Source organism: Mustelus asterias, chromosome 12, assembly GCF_964213995.1.
Source record: "Mustelus asterias chromosome 12, sMusAst1.hap1.1, whole genome shotgun sequence".
Taxonomy (NCBI): domain Eukaryota; kingdom Metazoa; phylum Chordata; class Chondrichthyes; order Carcharhiniformes; family Triakidae; genus Mustelus; species Mustelus asterias.
In genome coordinates this window covers 48,895,113-48,911,788 of record NC_135812.1, presented here as the reverse complement: position 1 = coordinate 48,911,788, position 16,676 = coordinate 48,895,113, and the positions used below count along the sequence as shown (strand labels likewise).

The following is a 16,676-nucleotide window of genomic DNA, read 5'->3' as shown; positions in this document are numbered from 1 at the left end:
AAAATATTTCCCCCCTGCAATTCTGAATGGACCTCGACTAAAGGTGGCAGAGTCTGGTGTTCATCACACAGGTTTGTCTTTTTTGTTTCTCCCTTTCTAACACCTATTTGGAAGGCAGGGTTTTGTGGCAATCTTGCCTATGAGCACCATCGAGGTAGGGATTCTACATTGGCACAGGGCAGCAGTGGCTTGCACTGCTGTCTCAGTGCCAGGGACCTGGGTTCAATTCCCACCTTGGGCCACGTATGGAGTTTGCACATTCTTCCCGTGCCTGCATGGGCTTCCGCTGGGTGTTCCAGTTTCCTCCCACAGTCCAAAGATGTGTGGGTTAGGTTGATTGGCCATGGTAAATTGCCACTTAGTGTCAGGGGGACTAGCAGGGTAAATGCATGGGACTGGGTGGGAGTGTGGTCAGCACAGACTTGATGGACTGAATGGCCCCTTTCTGCACTGTAGGGATTCTATGATGTACAAACCTAGAGAGAGGATTTGACCATGGTGTTAGTAGGCCAAATCCCATCTTCATCTAAATTTACCACTATATAGAATCCCTACAATGCAAAAAGGTACCATTTGGCTCATTGAGTCTGCACTGACAATAATACACCCAGGCCCCATTCCTATGTAATCCCACATATTTACCCTGCTAATCCCCCTGACACTAGGATCAATTTAGCATAGCCAATCTATATAGTCCACACATCTTTGGACGATAGAGGTAATTGGCTGGAGATAGTGTTATCTGCTTTCCCTGGACACAGATTTCCAGCAAGGCCATTGGTGCAGAGACACAGAGTCTGCTAGCCCCTGGTTGCATCTACTAAATTTGAGGTGGACGTCCTGAGCACCCAATCATTTTGGTGATGATCAGGCCATGGTTCCAATGGCATTACCACAGTCAACCCAATTCCTGCAAATTCCCCAATCTTGCATTAATGAAAATTTCTCAAACATTTTTGTACAATGTTTGGCCACCTTCAAGGTGAGGCACACGCAAAAGAAGAAACAAATGGGTGAGCAAAGTGGCCGAGGTAGTGCTTCCATCTCCAGCCCCAAGACTGACAGGGTAAATTATAGCTCCATTACGTTCCTGCATCCAGTGACTTAGACACACAGTAAGCTGAATCAAAATTGAGCAAGCATGAATAAAAATTAATGTTGTATTTCATTATTTTCAGTGGGGGAATAGAAAGAAATTGGACTGGAGTCCCACGCAAACTATACAAGCCCGGATCCAGGAACCATCGCTGTGCTTGTGTGCGAACGACTGGACCCCCCTCTAACCAACCCAGTTCAATCCAGAACAGGGGAGATCTAGACAACCCTGCCCTCCAGGAATACGAGGGATGCCATAGCCTCTCAGACTCATGTGCCATCCCAGACACATAATATTGAGCTGTCAGATTAGACTTATATCAAGAGACTGTAAACTACTGGTATCTGTGTGATATTCCATTACTACAATGTCTTCAAAAGTCATCATTGTATTTTATTGGATGAATAAATGGATATTTTAAGAAAAACTTGGCAACGAAGGTTGTACTTAAATGCTTGACTGAAAATTAGCATGGAGCAGGGGATGTTAGTTTTGGTTTTCAAAAGAGGTGAATCATGAAATGAAATCTCTTGTCAAACAATCAAATCTGATATTCAATGGGTGAACATCAGCAACAATGGCCATGAAAGTGTGTCCATCTGAGTCCAGTCCTCTCATACTTGGAACTAGACAGGAACAATCCTAGATGGCAGCTCAGAGAAAATAGTTGTGCCTCAGGGGTGTGCTGAGATATGAAAGGTTGAGAACCACTGGTAGAGAGGACACCTACTTGCAGCCTCCCATTTGTCACTATTAGTGGAACATTCTTTTACCTGTTCAGGTATACAAACTCCCTTTCCTGAGGCTTCCTGAGCCCAGACTTACGAATATGAAACAGCTCTTTGTAAATGGCCAAAACACTGCCCTCTTGTTATTCAAACTGTCAGGCACACAAGGAAAAGGTTTACAGTACTCCCTCAAAAAGGAATTTGCATCTCTATAGCATCTTCCACAACCTCAGGACAGCCCAACGCACTTTAAAATGTTATCGTAATGTAGGAAACATGCAGGCAATGGAAATCCAAGGTGGTCCACTAACAGCAACATGATTGATGGTCAGTTTGTCTGAGGGATAAGTGCTAGTAAGAACTCCCCTGAAAGGTGTTTGGGATTTTCAACATCCAGCCCAAAAGGAAAAATGAAGGCTCAGTTTAACATTTCACATTAAAGACTACACACCTTAAACAGTGCGGTAAAATTCTCAGTATAGTACTGGAGTGCATCTTGAACCCATAACCTTTAGCTCAAAGCAGCCATAGCTTGGTGACCCTCAAATTAAGGATGTTACCTGGAGAAGAATGTTAGAGTAAAGGATAATGGGGGAAGAGGAATTGTGTTTCGAACTTTCTTGACCAGCATGTTCTCAGTCTAACAAAGGAGGTATAGCTGGATCTGGTGCTGGGAAATGAGGTGGCCTCCCAGGGGAGGAATTTTCCTGGCCCACCCTCCACAGGAATCGTAGCAGGCAAGGGGTAGACCATGAGAAGATCCATTGATCTCAGACAGGATTTTCCAGTTGTGGGGTGAGCATTACTATGAAATATGGCCTCATTACACTAAGATTTAGTCTGGGACGTGATTAAGACAAAGTTAGAGTAAATATAACAGCAGAAAGAAAAAAAATGTCTATTGAAGATTTATGCAAATGCATCAAAACTTGCAACAGAATCTGATCCCAAACCACTCCAGATCAAATTACCTGAAATTATAAACGCAAATTAAATCAGTGCACAGCAAGATCCCACAAAGCAATTGGTGTGACTGATGTCATTTATTGCTGGTTAAGGGATGAATATCTGAGATACTATTAGCTTTCAGAGATGCGACAGCAGCATTGATCACCATACTGCACACAGAAGGAAAACCAGTAATCCCAGCCTGAACTGCAGCCAGCTACGAGCATAATGCAATGTGCTTTACAAGAACGAAAGATGCCCATTGTTAATGAACAGAGATATGCTTGAAGGAAAATCTTATATTGTAGCTTTTAGTAGTGACAACTATATAAACAGAATTTCAATTAAATCTACAAGTATTAAGGAATTTTCCATAGTGAAATAAGGTAAAGAACCATACACAAGCACTGAGTTGTGCTGTCCATCTTAGAAAACACAGCTACACCCATCAATATGGCTAACTAGATAGAGCCAGTGGCTGCCAATGTACACGTATTGATATTTCATAGGGACACAGACAGCTGCCTTGCTATAGTGGCCTCAGCCACATTTATACCTGGCTCTGGTCTGTGAACCTCTTTGGCTATTACCACCTAGAATCATATATCTTTAATGCCAGCTACTGTAATGAAGCAGAGTCAGAGTTTGTTACCAAAGAGAACTATATTGATTATCATATTTCTAAGCACCACTGCTAGCAACATCTTGGGTACTGCTCAATGACATTGCTGTACAGACTTTTTCACCTATACACCATGAACAGAAGTAAACATACACCATAAGACAATTTTGTGCAATAGGTTTCAATGTTAGTGCAAAAAATTAGCCATTACTAAAACATATTTCTTCTAATACTGAATAATGGATAATTAAATGGGGCTTAAGGGAGAGAATGAATTTTAACCCATTGAACTTGTGCTATTTCAAAAATATTCACTAAATTCATTTGGTCTGTATTGGGGATATTAAACTGCAATTACCCAAGTGGTTTTATTCAAAATCACTGATTCTAGGACACAATCAAAAGAGTGGAAAATTGTCCTGATATTGGCAACATGCAGTCCTCAATGGGTTAAAAGTCACATTACATAGGAAACTTAAATACAAGGGCGCTGGCAACAGCAAGAGGAGATGCAATAGGATGTTGGTGCTTTTGTTGCAACTTGATTTTCCTCAAAGTAGTTATTGGCCCAGTGGATAATAGCCATTTACACTGGGCACAAGACTTAAGCATGTCTCAGGCCTGTGACTGCAGTTGGCACAAAACTTAAACTGGCTCAACTTGACACTATACACTGAGGTTGGCTGAGAATCTATAGCTTGCCAACTAGTTCACCTATGATGATTCATTGCCCTTTCAAGCCCTGCTTTAAAAGACATTCCAGACAAGCTGTTCCAATGCTTAATCAGAAAGTAAGGTTCTGTTGACTATTTTGTACATGATCAGATTTAAAAAATGGAATGAGGTTCTAAAGGCATTAAATCTTCATTTGAAATAAGTTGGGATGTACAGGAGAGATCGCCAACAACTCCCTTTACCAGTCAGTTACTGTTTCTCATTGTCATTGGCCTAAATGAATGGTGACCTTTCAGCGCTGGGACTAGTTGGGAAAATGGTTATACATTTCAAGCCCAGTACTTGTCTAAAACATGATTTCTGACAACATTTAGATACTGAAACCAGGGGTTTGGTTTGCTGCAAGAGTTAAGTGTCCTAACCTTTACCTGTTAGCAAATCCCTGCTGGAGAAAATGGATAACTAGGTGCTGTACAGTAAGCTGGCAACCAATTGCTTAGCCCACAGGACCACGAAACTGAGGCACAGGAACAGTAAATAAATAGGGGACGGTTTGAAATCTAATCTATCCCAGAGTGATTAACCTTCCTTGAAACTGGATCCACCAACAGCACATTGTTCTCAACATGACGCACAAACAGCCGATGATTGGTTTAGAGTAGCTTCTGCTGTTAGCCATAAGTCTGTTAGTTTATTCATATCAGCATCATTACATTATTCATCTCTGCTCACAAATGCACCAACATCATATAACACGTGGAATGTAGATCGACACAGTTGCTAACCTCAACCAAGAATTGAAATGAAAACTCTTCCAAAAAGGATCAGATTGAGCCTCCATCCCATCCACTGGAGCAAGACAAGCAATAATATATGCATAGCGCAGCACAGAATTATACAATGGATGTATCAGCTGGTCAGCCTCGCTTGAAGCAACAGGCTTTACATCTGAATGGATCAAGATATAAAATGCAATAAAGCATAACATTTTTCCCCAGATACCTTGAAGTTTCAGATAGCACAGTACAAAGTGCATAAAATACAGTGACTGCCTTGCATTTTGACCGTCAAGCAGCAATCCTTACGAGACAACAAATTAGAACGGTGGTCCAAATTTTACCCTTTCCCCTCCAGGTAGCCCAAGTGTCATTTATACATTGTTACCAAAAACAGCTTCCTAGTCTATTTCATGACTAAAACGTCCAAGAGACTGCAAGACCATTGACTTCACCCAACACCAGCTAGTTAAAGGGACAGCTCCAACCCTACTTGGCCACTGTTATCAGAGGAGCTTCCAGCAAATCCCCTGAATGCATATTAACCATCAGTTGAGAGATTAAGAAGCTTGCAAACTAGGCCAATGCCATATGTACTGCTCCATACAATGGACATCTCAGCAAAGTGAGATAAAACTGGGAAATTCATGAAAAGTTGAACCATTCTGTTCAGAAAGCACTGTTTGCAGAACCAACTTTCCACAGGTTGGTTTGATACTGTACTAAGTAGATTTTTTAAAAGTTCCTCCATCTCGTTCCAGTTTAAAAAAGACCATATTCTATCACGACCATGCATTTGGTCTAAATATGCAACATTTCCCTTTTATAAATGCACAACCATATGTATTGGTAATAAAACATTTTTCTAAATTAGTGTTACCAAGTTTGTTCTTGCAGAGATTCAAACCATCAAGCATTATACATTCAGCTGCTGTACACAGATCTGGAATCAGTTATCATGTAGAGTTTACAAAGAGCAAAATGGATAGTCAATTCCCCCAAGGTGTTGCTTGTCTTCACCCACACCTAGCTAGCATATGTTGTGTCAAACCTTGTTGACATCTGTAACAGCTTCAAGGCGACAATTTGACAATATCTCTGGATAATTGGGAGGGGGAAAGTTGGTTATCTACAATTAATGAACAGGATTAAAAAAATACAAAGTAGAGCAGAAACTGGAGAGTGTTAACTTGAAACGACACCAGGTCCTGAATATTTCTACCGTACAACCCTATTAGAATAGGGTCAAAGCCTAACCCCAGCCACAAGCACCAGTACTCAATTCTGATTGTTTCACATGGCTATACATCCATCCATATCAGAGTCCATTAATACATTGGAGAATCAAACAGCATAATTTCATTCTGAGTAATATAATGCGGTCCCTCAAGTGTGTGGGTTTCTCTTCGAAAGGTGCTAATCCAATTCGAGTTTCTGGCTGGAAAGGCGCTGTGTAGTGCTGTTAAAACACTAAACGCAAGGGCAATTTCAACAAGTACTAAGAAACTCCACCCAGTGTCAGCACATCAAAGCAAATGTCGCACACCCTCACAGGCTTGTTCAAATCGAACTTGATGATGGGAATTTCCTTTGTCGAACACTTGTGACAGAGCAGTCTACCACAATGGCGGCTGTCAAAGACAAAGGACACGTATTAGAGTACATCCCTGGAAACACTGCAATGTAACCTCTCAACTTTACATCCTTGCATAGACTTTTAATACTCTATGTTGGTTTCTTTTAGCATTAAAATAGCATAGTTATCACACAGTCATTCACTTATTATTTTAACCCAGTTTGAGGGGGAGCAGGGGGGGAATGAAGCAGTATTTTTATTAAACTGATCAGATAAATGGGGGAAATTGATTTGTAGAAAGTCACTGAATTAAACAACAAAAGCTGAGGCAACATTGCCTCATTGACTTTAGTTACTGAGACCTGATCTGTGCCAGTGAGCCTGAACATCAGCATTAATGACTTTTTAAAAATGAATAAAAGAGCAAAACAAAAGAATGTTCTCTGTAAGAATCTGTTCAAATCTTGCATTTGTATAGCTTTTCTCAACCTCAGAAAATCCAAAAGCACTTTACAGCCAATGAAGCCCTTTGACATGCTGTACTGTAGGGACCACAGCAGTCAATTTGCACACAGCAAGCTCCCACAGCAATGAGATAAATAACCAGATAAACTGTTTTAGTTAAATTGGTTGAGGGGTGAATATTAGTAAGCACATTGGGAGAAAACCGGATTTTCTTCAATAGTGCCCCATTATGTTCAAAGGGGAAGGCGGAGCTTGGTTTAACATTCCCTCCAGAAGGGTACACCCCAGATGGTGTGGCACACCCTCAGCGCTGTATTGGAGTGTCAGACTGGCTTATGTGCTCAGGTGCCTGGAATTCATGACCCATCACTCAGAAGCAAGGCCATCCAAAGAGCCACAATTGATACCCAAGCTCTTGACTGTATTGGTTTTAATTTGAAGCAAAACAGAGGGCAAGCTTCAATGTTTCTGCACTGGGTGAACAGTGCACATCTTCAGATGTAAACCTGAGGTTTGAGAAACTTTATGATAGCCAATTATCACAGAACCATCACCACATTAGCACAAGCTCCAGGCAATCTGTTTAAAATGGACGTTGAGCAAGTTATAAACAAAAAGGAAATTTCAGCATCAATTTTAGTCAACGTATTGTTAAACTCGAGACAAACAGTAAACTGCACTGGAAACCACAAAAAGCAACTCACCAATGGTGTTTCCGCATAGTGACTCCAAATTTGGAAATGCACTCAAAGCAGTTGGAGCCCTCACACCATGGAGGCTCCTTGGACAGCATGTCTGAAACAACATTACAATCAGTAACACAACTGGGATTAAGTCAGTCTTCCTAGGATTCTGGAAGTTGCTGGACAATCAGACACGACAAATCTAAGACAGCAGTCATACACATTCACATCTCTTTTCCCCAAACAAATCATTTATGTCATCAGAGATTCACAGGATGCATTGAATAGAGATGCTCGCAACTTCCTTCCACAGGGCAGCAGAGAAAGAAAAGAAAACGCTAAGGTCACCAAACTGCCACAACGCGTGCTGCTGACAGAAGCGAGAGCAACAGCGACACTCGGCACCGGCACAAAAAAAAAATCAAGTCCTATTGAAAGAACTGATTTGCAGGGATGGGACAGAGTCTGGGGAATCTAACTCCCAGTGTTTCATCGTGCATGCAGTGTATTTGGAAACATCTTAGTTCAGTGCACAATAAACCCAAATCAGAGAATGCACAGTTTACACAATATCGGGGCTTCCTTCACATACTGGCACAACTTTAAAACATCAGCCCACATGCACAGTTTGAGCCATGCACTTGGATTATTGCTTCCTGCGGGAGCAGGTACAATCCATACTATTTTGGGGCTGAATTCTACACTAATCAGATTTACTGATTAACATTGGAGCAGGACACAGTACAGGGCCAAGCTGCACCACAGCCCATTGAGTCTGCACCGACTCCTGACAGAGTATTTTACCAGGGCCCTCTCCCCTGCCCTATCCCCGCAACTGCATACATTTATCATGGCTAATCCATCCAGCCTACACATCTTGGAACACTAAGGGCCAAATGATTATGTCCAATTCCCCCTAACCTGCACATTTTTGGAGTGTGGGAGGAAACCAACCCAGACATGGGGAGAATGTGCAAACCCCACAGAGTCACCCAGGGCCAGAATTGAACCCAGGTTCCTGGCACTGAGGCAGCAGTGCTCAACACCCCAGTTTTCTTTTTGCAATGAGACAGTTACTTATTGCAGATACCTCTGGAGAATCCTTTTGGCCCATTAAGTCCAGCATTTATATTGAAAGCAAAACCCAAGAATTTCTATCTATTCTGATTGAACCAGAGGCCATTCCAGGTTTGATCCTAGCTTTAGAATTAACGGATTTCAACCAGCCAAACATTAGGATTCCTACAACCGCCATCCCGATGAGGAAGAGGGAGATGGAAAATCATGCAGCGACCCTGACTAGAAGGAAGCAGGGAGAGTGGTGAGCAGAGGATCAAATTCAAGTGATCCCCCACCCCCAATGACCAAACAGCTGCACAATTATTCACTTCTCACCTTGCCCCACACTAGTGGAATGTGCCCCTCAAACTATCTAACCAATTGCCTCTGTCCAATGGAGAGAGATGCCAATGGTCCTCTGTGGACTCTGGTGAATTACCTGGACAAAGTATGAAGTGATAAGTCACCTCATCTGCAGACCAACACCCTCCCTTTAAAATACAAGATGATTTGAGATAATGCATTTTCACTTGTGTTTAGCCTCAGTATTTATGATCAGAGGAGGTACCTGCCCTTACATTGGAGCAGAAATCCAATTTTAGCTGGGGAGGTCGTTACACTGGCTTAGGAAACAAACAGTGGTGGGCTACAAAATGGCTGGCGGTCTGAATTAGGCAGTGATTGAAGAGGTTACCTAGAAGCCGGAAGAGTAGCTGTTTCGTGGCCACCTGATAGTTGAATATGTTGGTCCCCTGGTTGTTGTTGACTCCGAGTCGGGCTCCAGCTCGCACAATAGCTCGACATAGGTTAGCATTTCCCTTCATGTAAGCCAGGAGCAGAACTGCCAGGAAAACAGGCCACAGGTTAAACCACAAATACAAGACTGGGACTCTATTTCTATTAATTCAAACAACTGGTTTAGTTTCAAACTAAAACAGCAAGCACATTGTCCCAAGGAATGTGAAGGCCAAAGTTTTGAGTCAAACTCTTGAGCCTATGCCAGCATTCAATCAGATTACGGCTGATGTGTACATCACCATATACATGTAGATTCATTAATGGCATTACCAGACAAAAATGTACCTGCAGGTGGCCAACTACTTCACACACAGCAGTCAATGCTAAGCATCAAGTATTGAGGAAATAGGATACCAATTCTTCAATTGGGTTTTTTAATTCTTTGACGAGATGTTGGCACCATTGGCAAGGCCAGCATTTGTTGCCCATCCCTAACTGCCCTTCAACTCCCTCAGCCATTTCAAGGGACAGTTAAGAGTCAACCACATTGATGTGGGTCTGGAGTCACGTGTAGGCCAGACCAGGTAAGGGTGGCAGATTTCCTTCCCTAAAAAGGACATTAAAAAACCCCATCTGGTTCACTAATGAAAATCAATGGTAGTTTCTTGGTCACCATTACCGAGACGAGCTTTATATTCCAGATTTACTAATTGAATTTAAATTCCACCAATTGTCATGGTGAGATTTGAACCCATGTCCCCAAAGTATTAACCCAAGCCTCTGGATGACCGGTCCAGTGGCATGATCTCTACACCACTGTCTCCCCTCAATTGTTGAACAAGTAGCAATAAGAAAAAGTAATAAAACTTTGAATATCTAACACCAACAACAAGCAATGTTTTCTGAGTGTATCTAGCTGCTATCAGAGAAACTGCATAAAACAAAGAGCATAACCATAATCAACCATCAAACAAGACGCGATGCTGAGACGCTGGATTTGAGGCAGGTGAGACACATACTGTACATATCCGTACAACACTGGGATGGGATACGTTATTCAAAATCTGGCACCTCAGGCACCAAAATCATTAATGCGCCTCACTCACGTACTGGTTTTCCCAAAACATTGAATTCACCTGACCAAGTACATTTCACAGAATTGTTATTGTGCAGGAGGCCACCATTTAGCCCATCATGTCTGCACCAGCTTCCAAATGAGCATCATGACTTAGTGACATTCCCTACCTTTTCCCTGTAATCCTACATTGTTTCCATTCAAGTAATCATCTAACATCCACTTGGATACTTTGATTGAACCTGCCACTTCTAGGCACTGCATTCCAGACCCCAACGACATGCGAAAATTTCTCAATGCATTTGCCAAATCACTTCGAATCTGTGCCCTCTTGCTCCTGATCCTTTTACAAGCAAGAACAGTTTTTCCCCCCCATCTACTCTATCCACCACCCCCTCATGATTTTGACCAAATCTCCTCTTGACCTTCTCTTCAAGGAGAACAGTCCCAATTTCTCCAATCTTTCTGCATAACTGAAGTTTCTCATCCCTGGAACCATTCTTGCAAACCTTTTCCGCACTCCTTCCAGTGTACTCATGTCCTTCCTAAAGTGTGGCACTCAGAATTGTATCCAATATTTCAACTGAGATCTAACTAGTGTCTTATACAAGTTCAGCATACCTTCCTTGTTGTTAGCCACAGTTAAAAAGCCTAGGATCCTGTATGCTTTATTAACTGGTCTCTCCAGCTGTCCTGCCACCTTTAATGACTTGTACACAGACACCCAGTCCTTCTGCTCCTGTACACTTCAGAGTTGTACCCTTTATTTTATACTGTCTATGTTCGTCCTTCCTGCCAAAATGAACCACCTCACATCTATGCATTGAACTTCATCTGCCACCTGTCTGCCCACTCCATCAACTTGTCTATGTCCTTTTTGTCCCCCCCCTCCCCCCTAAGTTTACAATGCATTTTTAAACATTAAATGCACATGTATAAAAGCAATTTGCTGCTTTTGAAAAAAATGAATCAGAGTCTCTGTATCTTAGGTAGCAGTTACCACAGACTCGGAACAGAATGCAGGAGCCAATATACTGTTTGCATAAAAACGTTGACTTAACAAGTTACTTTTCCAAGGAGTCGATTTTGCCAGCAAGTTGAGCATCTACCTGTGTTCCCTTCGGAATCCGGCTTATCTAACGGATAATCGTGCATACATTCCAAGAAGAGCTCAAAGATGGTTGCTGCATTTTCCTTCCCATAATGTCCCAGAACATGCATAGGTGACTGGCCCCTGTGAACAGCAAGAACAATTCGAATACAAACACAGTGTACAGCATAATTTTGTACAGATGCAGAAGGAGCCTTTAGCTTAGAATTTATTGCTGACAATATCAGGCTAATGATTCTGTAGAATATTTCTTGGTCTGCTAATTAATTGGTTAAAATGGAAAATTGTTCATTTCTCATGTTAATAAATTCAAAGCTCTTGCCTTTATTTCAGTCCACATACTGTCAAGGCTCAACGAGGCACCACAGGTATTTTATCCACATGCCAGAATCTACTCAACTTTATCTAATATCAAAGGTTTTCAGTGCAGTTACTTACAGCAACACTTGCACAAGTTCCTAAGCCAGTCCATTAACAAAACACCCATCATTGCCAATTAAAAGGTTTTTTAAAAAATGATATACACACAAGGGACTGAAGTTAAAAGCTGCAATTTGGTCACATTGTTTAGGAAGTAACTAAATTTAAAGGTCAGAAATTCGAATTACAGCACTGATGAAATTATCTGTCAATCTGAAAATAATACCCAAGATAAAACTGGAAATTTAATCACATGCAAGGCTTGGGTAATCATACCTCAGATTGAAGACTTCAGCATCAACACTGCATTCTGTTAGGAGTACACGCACCACATTGAGGCGTCCGTGCATCACTGCCAAGTGAAGAGCTGAAAAGCAATGGTAAAGGTTAGTGAACCAGTCAACAGAAAGCATAGACACACCCAAATATAGCCTATGCTATATTTTATTTGTAAAACACTCAGCCTCACATGGTCTTGTTTGTCACCATCATGACTGCTTTTAAAAAGTCAGTGACTTACCTGCTTTAAAAGCCCACCCAACAGCTGATGTGATGAATGGATTAGCGAGCCTGACAGCACCAAGGTGTTGGACATATCAGTTTTTCCAATATACACCAGCTATCTGCCCTGCACCAAGCTCTAACCTCAAACCAGCTTTCTTCCAGTTAGCACCAATCACTTTTAGAACAACAATGAAGAGGGGGAGAAAAGTCTGACACCGAGTTAAACCATAGCAGCATTGGTCTATAGCGACTGCATCGTGATACAGAGCCTTTGAGAAATATTCCATTCCCCACAATCAAGCACAACATTGGGCCCTCAGCTACCCAACCTTAAAGTGTGTTACATTTCAAAGTTTGTTCACCTTGAAGCAGAAGGTCACCATGCTATGAATCTGACTGCATAACGATAACAATTTATGAAGCATTGCAAACTTTGATTTAGACTCTATATATAGCCTCTTTACGGATCAGCTATTGCCAGGAGACAGTGTGGTTTTGGAGTCCACTGAGGCTCAATCTTGGGAGTCAGGGGTTGTAATAGCAGCACTGTGGCTAATGTGCCAGTTACTCTGGTTCTTAATCCTTCATGATTGCCAGTAATCCACCAACATCCTTGCTGCTACATTCAATCTGACTAGCCTCAAATCTCGCCATCACCATCCCCACCATACAGGCCTGCATGCAACCACAAATTCACCGCTCAGCACCTCTCCTATACTATCACCTCTAACCTTTTGTCCTACAGAACTTACCTCAATATGTTCTTTATCTGCTGCACCATATCCTGAATGTTCTTTAACTGCTGCACCACCTCCTATCTCTGACTGAAGCCAATTATTCTAGCCCCCAAAGCCTGTTGCCTATGGCACACTAAACATCCTGCCCCTCCATCATTCAGCTGCTCCATTCTGTTACAATACAGGTTCGCCACAAGATCCAATACCCAATTAGGGCACCTCACCTCCACCCACAATAAAACCGAGCAGATCCACAGGAACATTCCCAATTCATACCTCAAGGATGTTGCAACTTAGAAGATCCTGCTAAGGCAGAGTACATCTCCCCATAGTGAGACCAAATAACTGTTCAGTAACTAAAGTTGTTTCAATTTCCCACAAGGGCTCAGTACATGCTCATTTCTCCCATGCAGCTGTTACCATGCTGCACACTGGTTCACTCGCTCCAACATAACCGAGCCCACAGCAGATCTCTGCGCTTCCCATTCCCAACAGCTCTTTGAATTTTATTACATCAATATTGCTTGCCTCAGGATTTGTTTTTTGAAAACTGAACCAACACTTAGTTGCAAGTACATCTTAAAACCTCATTTCCATGAAGTAGGGGGATAAAACAAATAGAAATGTTACCAAATTAATAAATCCGAAGTGGGAAATCATAATTGTACAAATATTTGTGATTCAGCAACAGCCATAAACACCAAATAAATCTTTTCTTTACCCCCAATTCTGCCCTCATGTATCCCCGCCTTTCTTCAATCCATAACTGGTAGCTGTGCCTTCAGGTATTCAGGTCCAAAGGTCTAAGCCTCTCTCTCTCCTTTAAGATATTCCCTTAAAATTGACCATCCATCAACTGTCCTAATAGGTCCTTCTCTGGCTAGGGTGTCAAATTTAAACACTCCTGAGAAATGCCTTGGTGTCTTTTATGCGTTAACAGTGCCATAGAAAAAGCAACAGATAAGCTTTTTATAAGAGTGGAATTGAGAAAATGATTTAGAAAACCGTAGTTAAAATTGAGTTCACAAATTTGCCTGCTAGTCATTTCTTGCAAAGTCTCCTACCATTGTTCCCATTCTCATCAACAGCAGAAAACTCCACACCATTCTCCAGGAGCACAGAGCAGATAGTTGGCAAGTCCTGCTGAGATGCCAGATGGAGCGCAGTCTGACGGTGTTTCGTCAGCTCATTTACCTTGGCCCCTGCAAGCAGCTGGAACACAGGAAAAGCTTATTGAAATAAGACACACAACAACAAATGAAAACTGCACTTTAATCTAGCAACAGTAGAACAAAGAAAAACAAATTAAATATAGATTCAGTTCTGGCCGCAACAGGAACATTCAATACAAGAATGAATGTTTTGCAGCAAAAAGGATCTCTGATGGGTATAATTGCCCATATCAATGATACACACGCAGCAGGAGACTGTTACTTAACATCTGGATCAACATAGCAGAAGCTAAATCCTGCATCTCCCTGGACACCCAGGGTTCTCAGGACTTGTTGATCCCACTCTTTACCGGAAAGAGTGTTGGCCCTGAACTCTGTTTCCTTTTGAAATGATTCCCACTGCTCTGATGTGGATATTCTTGCAAGTAGCTGCTCCCAGTTCACTTTGACCAGATCCTGTCTTCTCTTATTAAAATTGGCCTTCCCCCAATTCAAACCATATTTTCGGCCCGTCTTTATCCTTTTCCATAACTATTAAATCTTACCAAGTTATGATCACTGTCACCAAAATGCTCCCCTACTGAAACTTCTGCCATCTGCTCAGCTTAATTCCCTAAAGTTAGGTCCAGGACCACCCCCTCCTCTTGTCGGACTTTTTACGTGTGGCTCAAAAAGCACCCCTGTAGGTACTTAAGAGTTTTGCCCCTTTTAAGCCTGTCACACTTTGATTATCCAAACTAAAATTGGGGGTGGAGAACACAGTTAAAATCTCCTACTCACCCTATTATTTTTACTCTTCTGAAATTTGTCTATATATCTGCTTTACTATCGCCCCAACTGTTTGGGGGCATGGTGGGAGTGGTTAGCGCTACTGCCTCATAACTCCAGGAAACCGAGTTTGAATCCGGCCTAGGCTAGGTGTGTGGAGTTTGCAAGTCCTCCGTGACTGTGTGGGTTTCCTTCGAATGCTCCGCTTTCCTCCCACACTCCAAAGACATGCAGCTCCTGCAGCCAAACTTGTGCCAGATGTCATGCTTTGCACCCCTTTGGACCCCACCAGCAAGATTGAGGGGGAGGCAGCCCAGAACCCCCAGGCACATATTATGAAGTCACTCCAGTGATCCATTGTGCCCACCCAAGGCAAGGGAGGTCAACGAGGAGGAAGGAGCACACTCCCTGCAACGTGATTGCCTCCTTTAAGTTCCACCCACAGGGTCTTTTTGCTCCCCATTAACTCTGCTACAGCAGAAATGGTTGCCAGTTTTCAAAACTCAAAACTAGTCCCAGCATCAACTTTGCTCCCTCTCACGGATGGGTCAAGAACATCCAAGCCTCATGTGGCAGCTATAAAGTCACCAACTTCATCAATTTTCAAAAAGAAACGTCTTCAAAATGCTTTGGTGAAACAGGATCAAGTTACAATACAACAGGGGCAAACCTCACTCAATGTACATCAATTGCATTTGTGCTTACCAGATTCCGGACTATTATCTCAGAGCCTGCTTGTACTGCCAGATGCAGTGGTGTAAGCTTAGATGCATCCTGCACTCGTGAATTCACATTAGCCTGCACGCTGATCAGGAAAAGAACACTCTCGATATCAGAGTTCTGTACAGCAATGTGAAGAAAGTTCCTCCCTTTATTGTCAACCTGAGGATAAATGAACAAAGCCAACCATAACCAAATAATCCATTGCATATACATCACATTGCACCTTCACACTGTCGCCTTTAAGCACCAGTCGATGGACATTATAGCACGAATAGCTGATCACAACATTGCGAGAATACACAACACAGAAAAAGGCTATCCAGCTCAACCTGTTGTTCCTTACAAACCACCTTCCTTCCTTCCTCATCTATCAGCATAGCCTTTATTTCCTTCTCCTGGATATATTCACCTAGTTTTTCCTCAAATACATCTATACGATTCTTCAACCACTCCCCGCAGTACTGAGTTCCACATTCTCACTACCCACTGGTTCAGTTTATGAATTCCTCATTTGATTTCTTGGGGACTATTGCAAAACGAGGTCCACTGGTTTCATTCATCCTGACAAGTGGAAATACTCTGTCTACCCTAAAAACCTCGAGTAGATCCCCTTTAGCTTCTTTTCAAGAGAAAAGAAATCCAAACCTGTTCACTCTTCTCCCAGTAGGCATCATCCTTATAGATCAGTTTTTGCACCCTCTCTATTTTACAATTTTGCAACCCAAACTGTACCAAGTGTGGTCTCTAACCAAGTTTGGATGGAGATTGAGCATAATGTCCCAATTCTTGCTAGAAATAAA

General features: G+C 42.2%; 1 protein-coding gene across 3 annotated transcripts in view; it reads right to left on the bottom strand.

Moving 5' to 3' along the window:
* Positions 1-2,850: 2,850 nt before the first annotated feature.
* Positions 2,851-16,676, bottom strand: part of ankfy1 (ankyrin repeat and FYVE domain containing 1) — a 73,000-nt gene continuing 59,174 nt past the window's right edge. For all 3 annotated transcript variants that reach the window (XM_078225179.1, XM_078225180.1, XM_078225181.1), the window contains exons 19-25: positions 15,859-16,035; positions 14,278-14,425; positions 12,249-12,339; positions 11,551-11,675; positions 9,323-9,469; positions 7,591-7,681; positions 2,851-6,476 (exon numbers count right to left, since the gene is read on the bottom strand). In XM_078225179.1, coding sequence (XP_078081305.1) covers positions 6,344-6,476; positions 7,591-7,681; positions 9,323-9,469; positions 11,551-11,675; positions 12,249-12,339; positions 14,278-14,425; positions 15,859-16,035 — 912 coding nt within the window. In that variant the 3' untranslated portion in view covers positions 2,851-6,343. The remainder of the gene's footprint in view (positions 6,477-7,590; positions 7,682-9,322; positions 9,470-11,550; positions 11,676-12,248; positions 12,340-14,277; positions 14,426-15,858; positions 16,036-16,676) is intronic.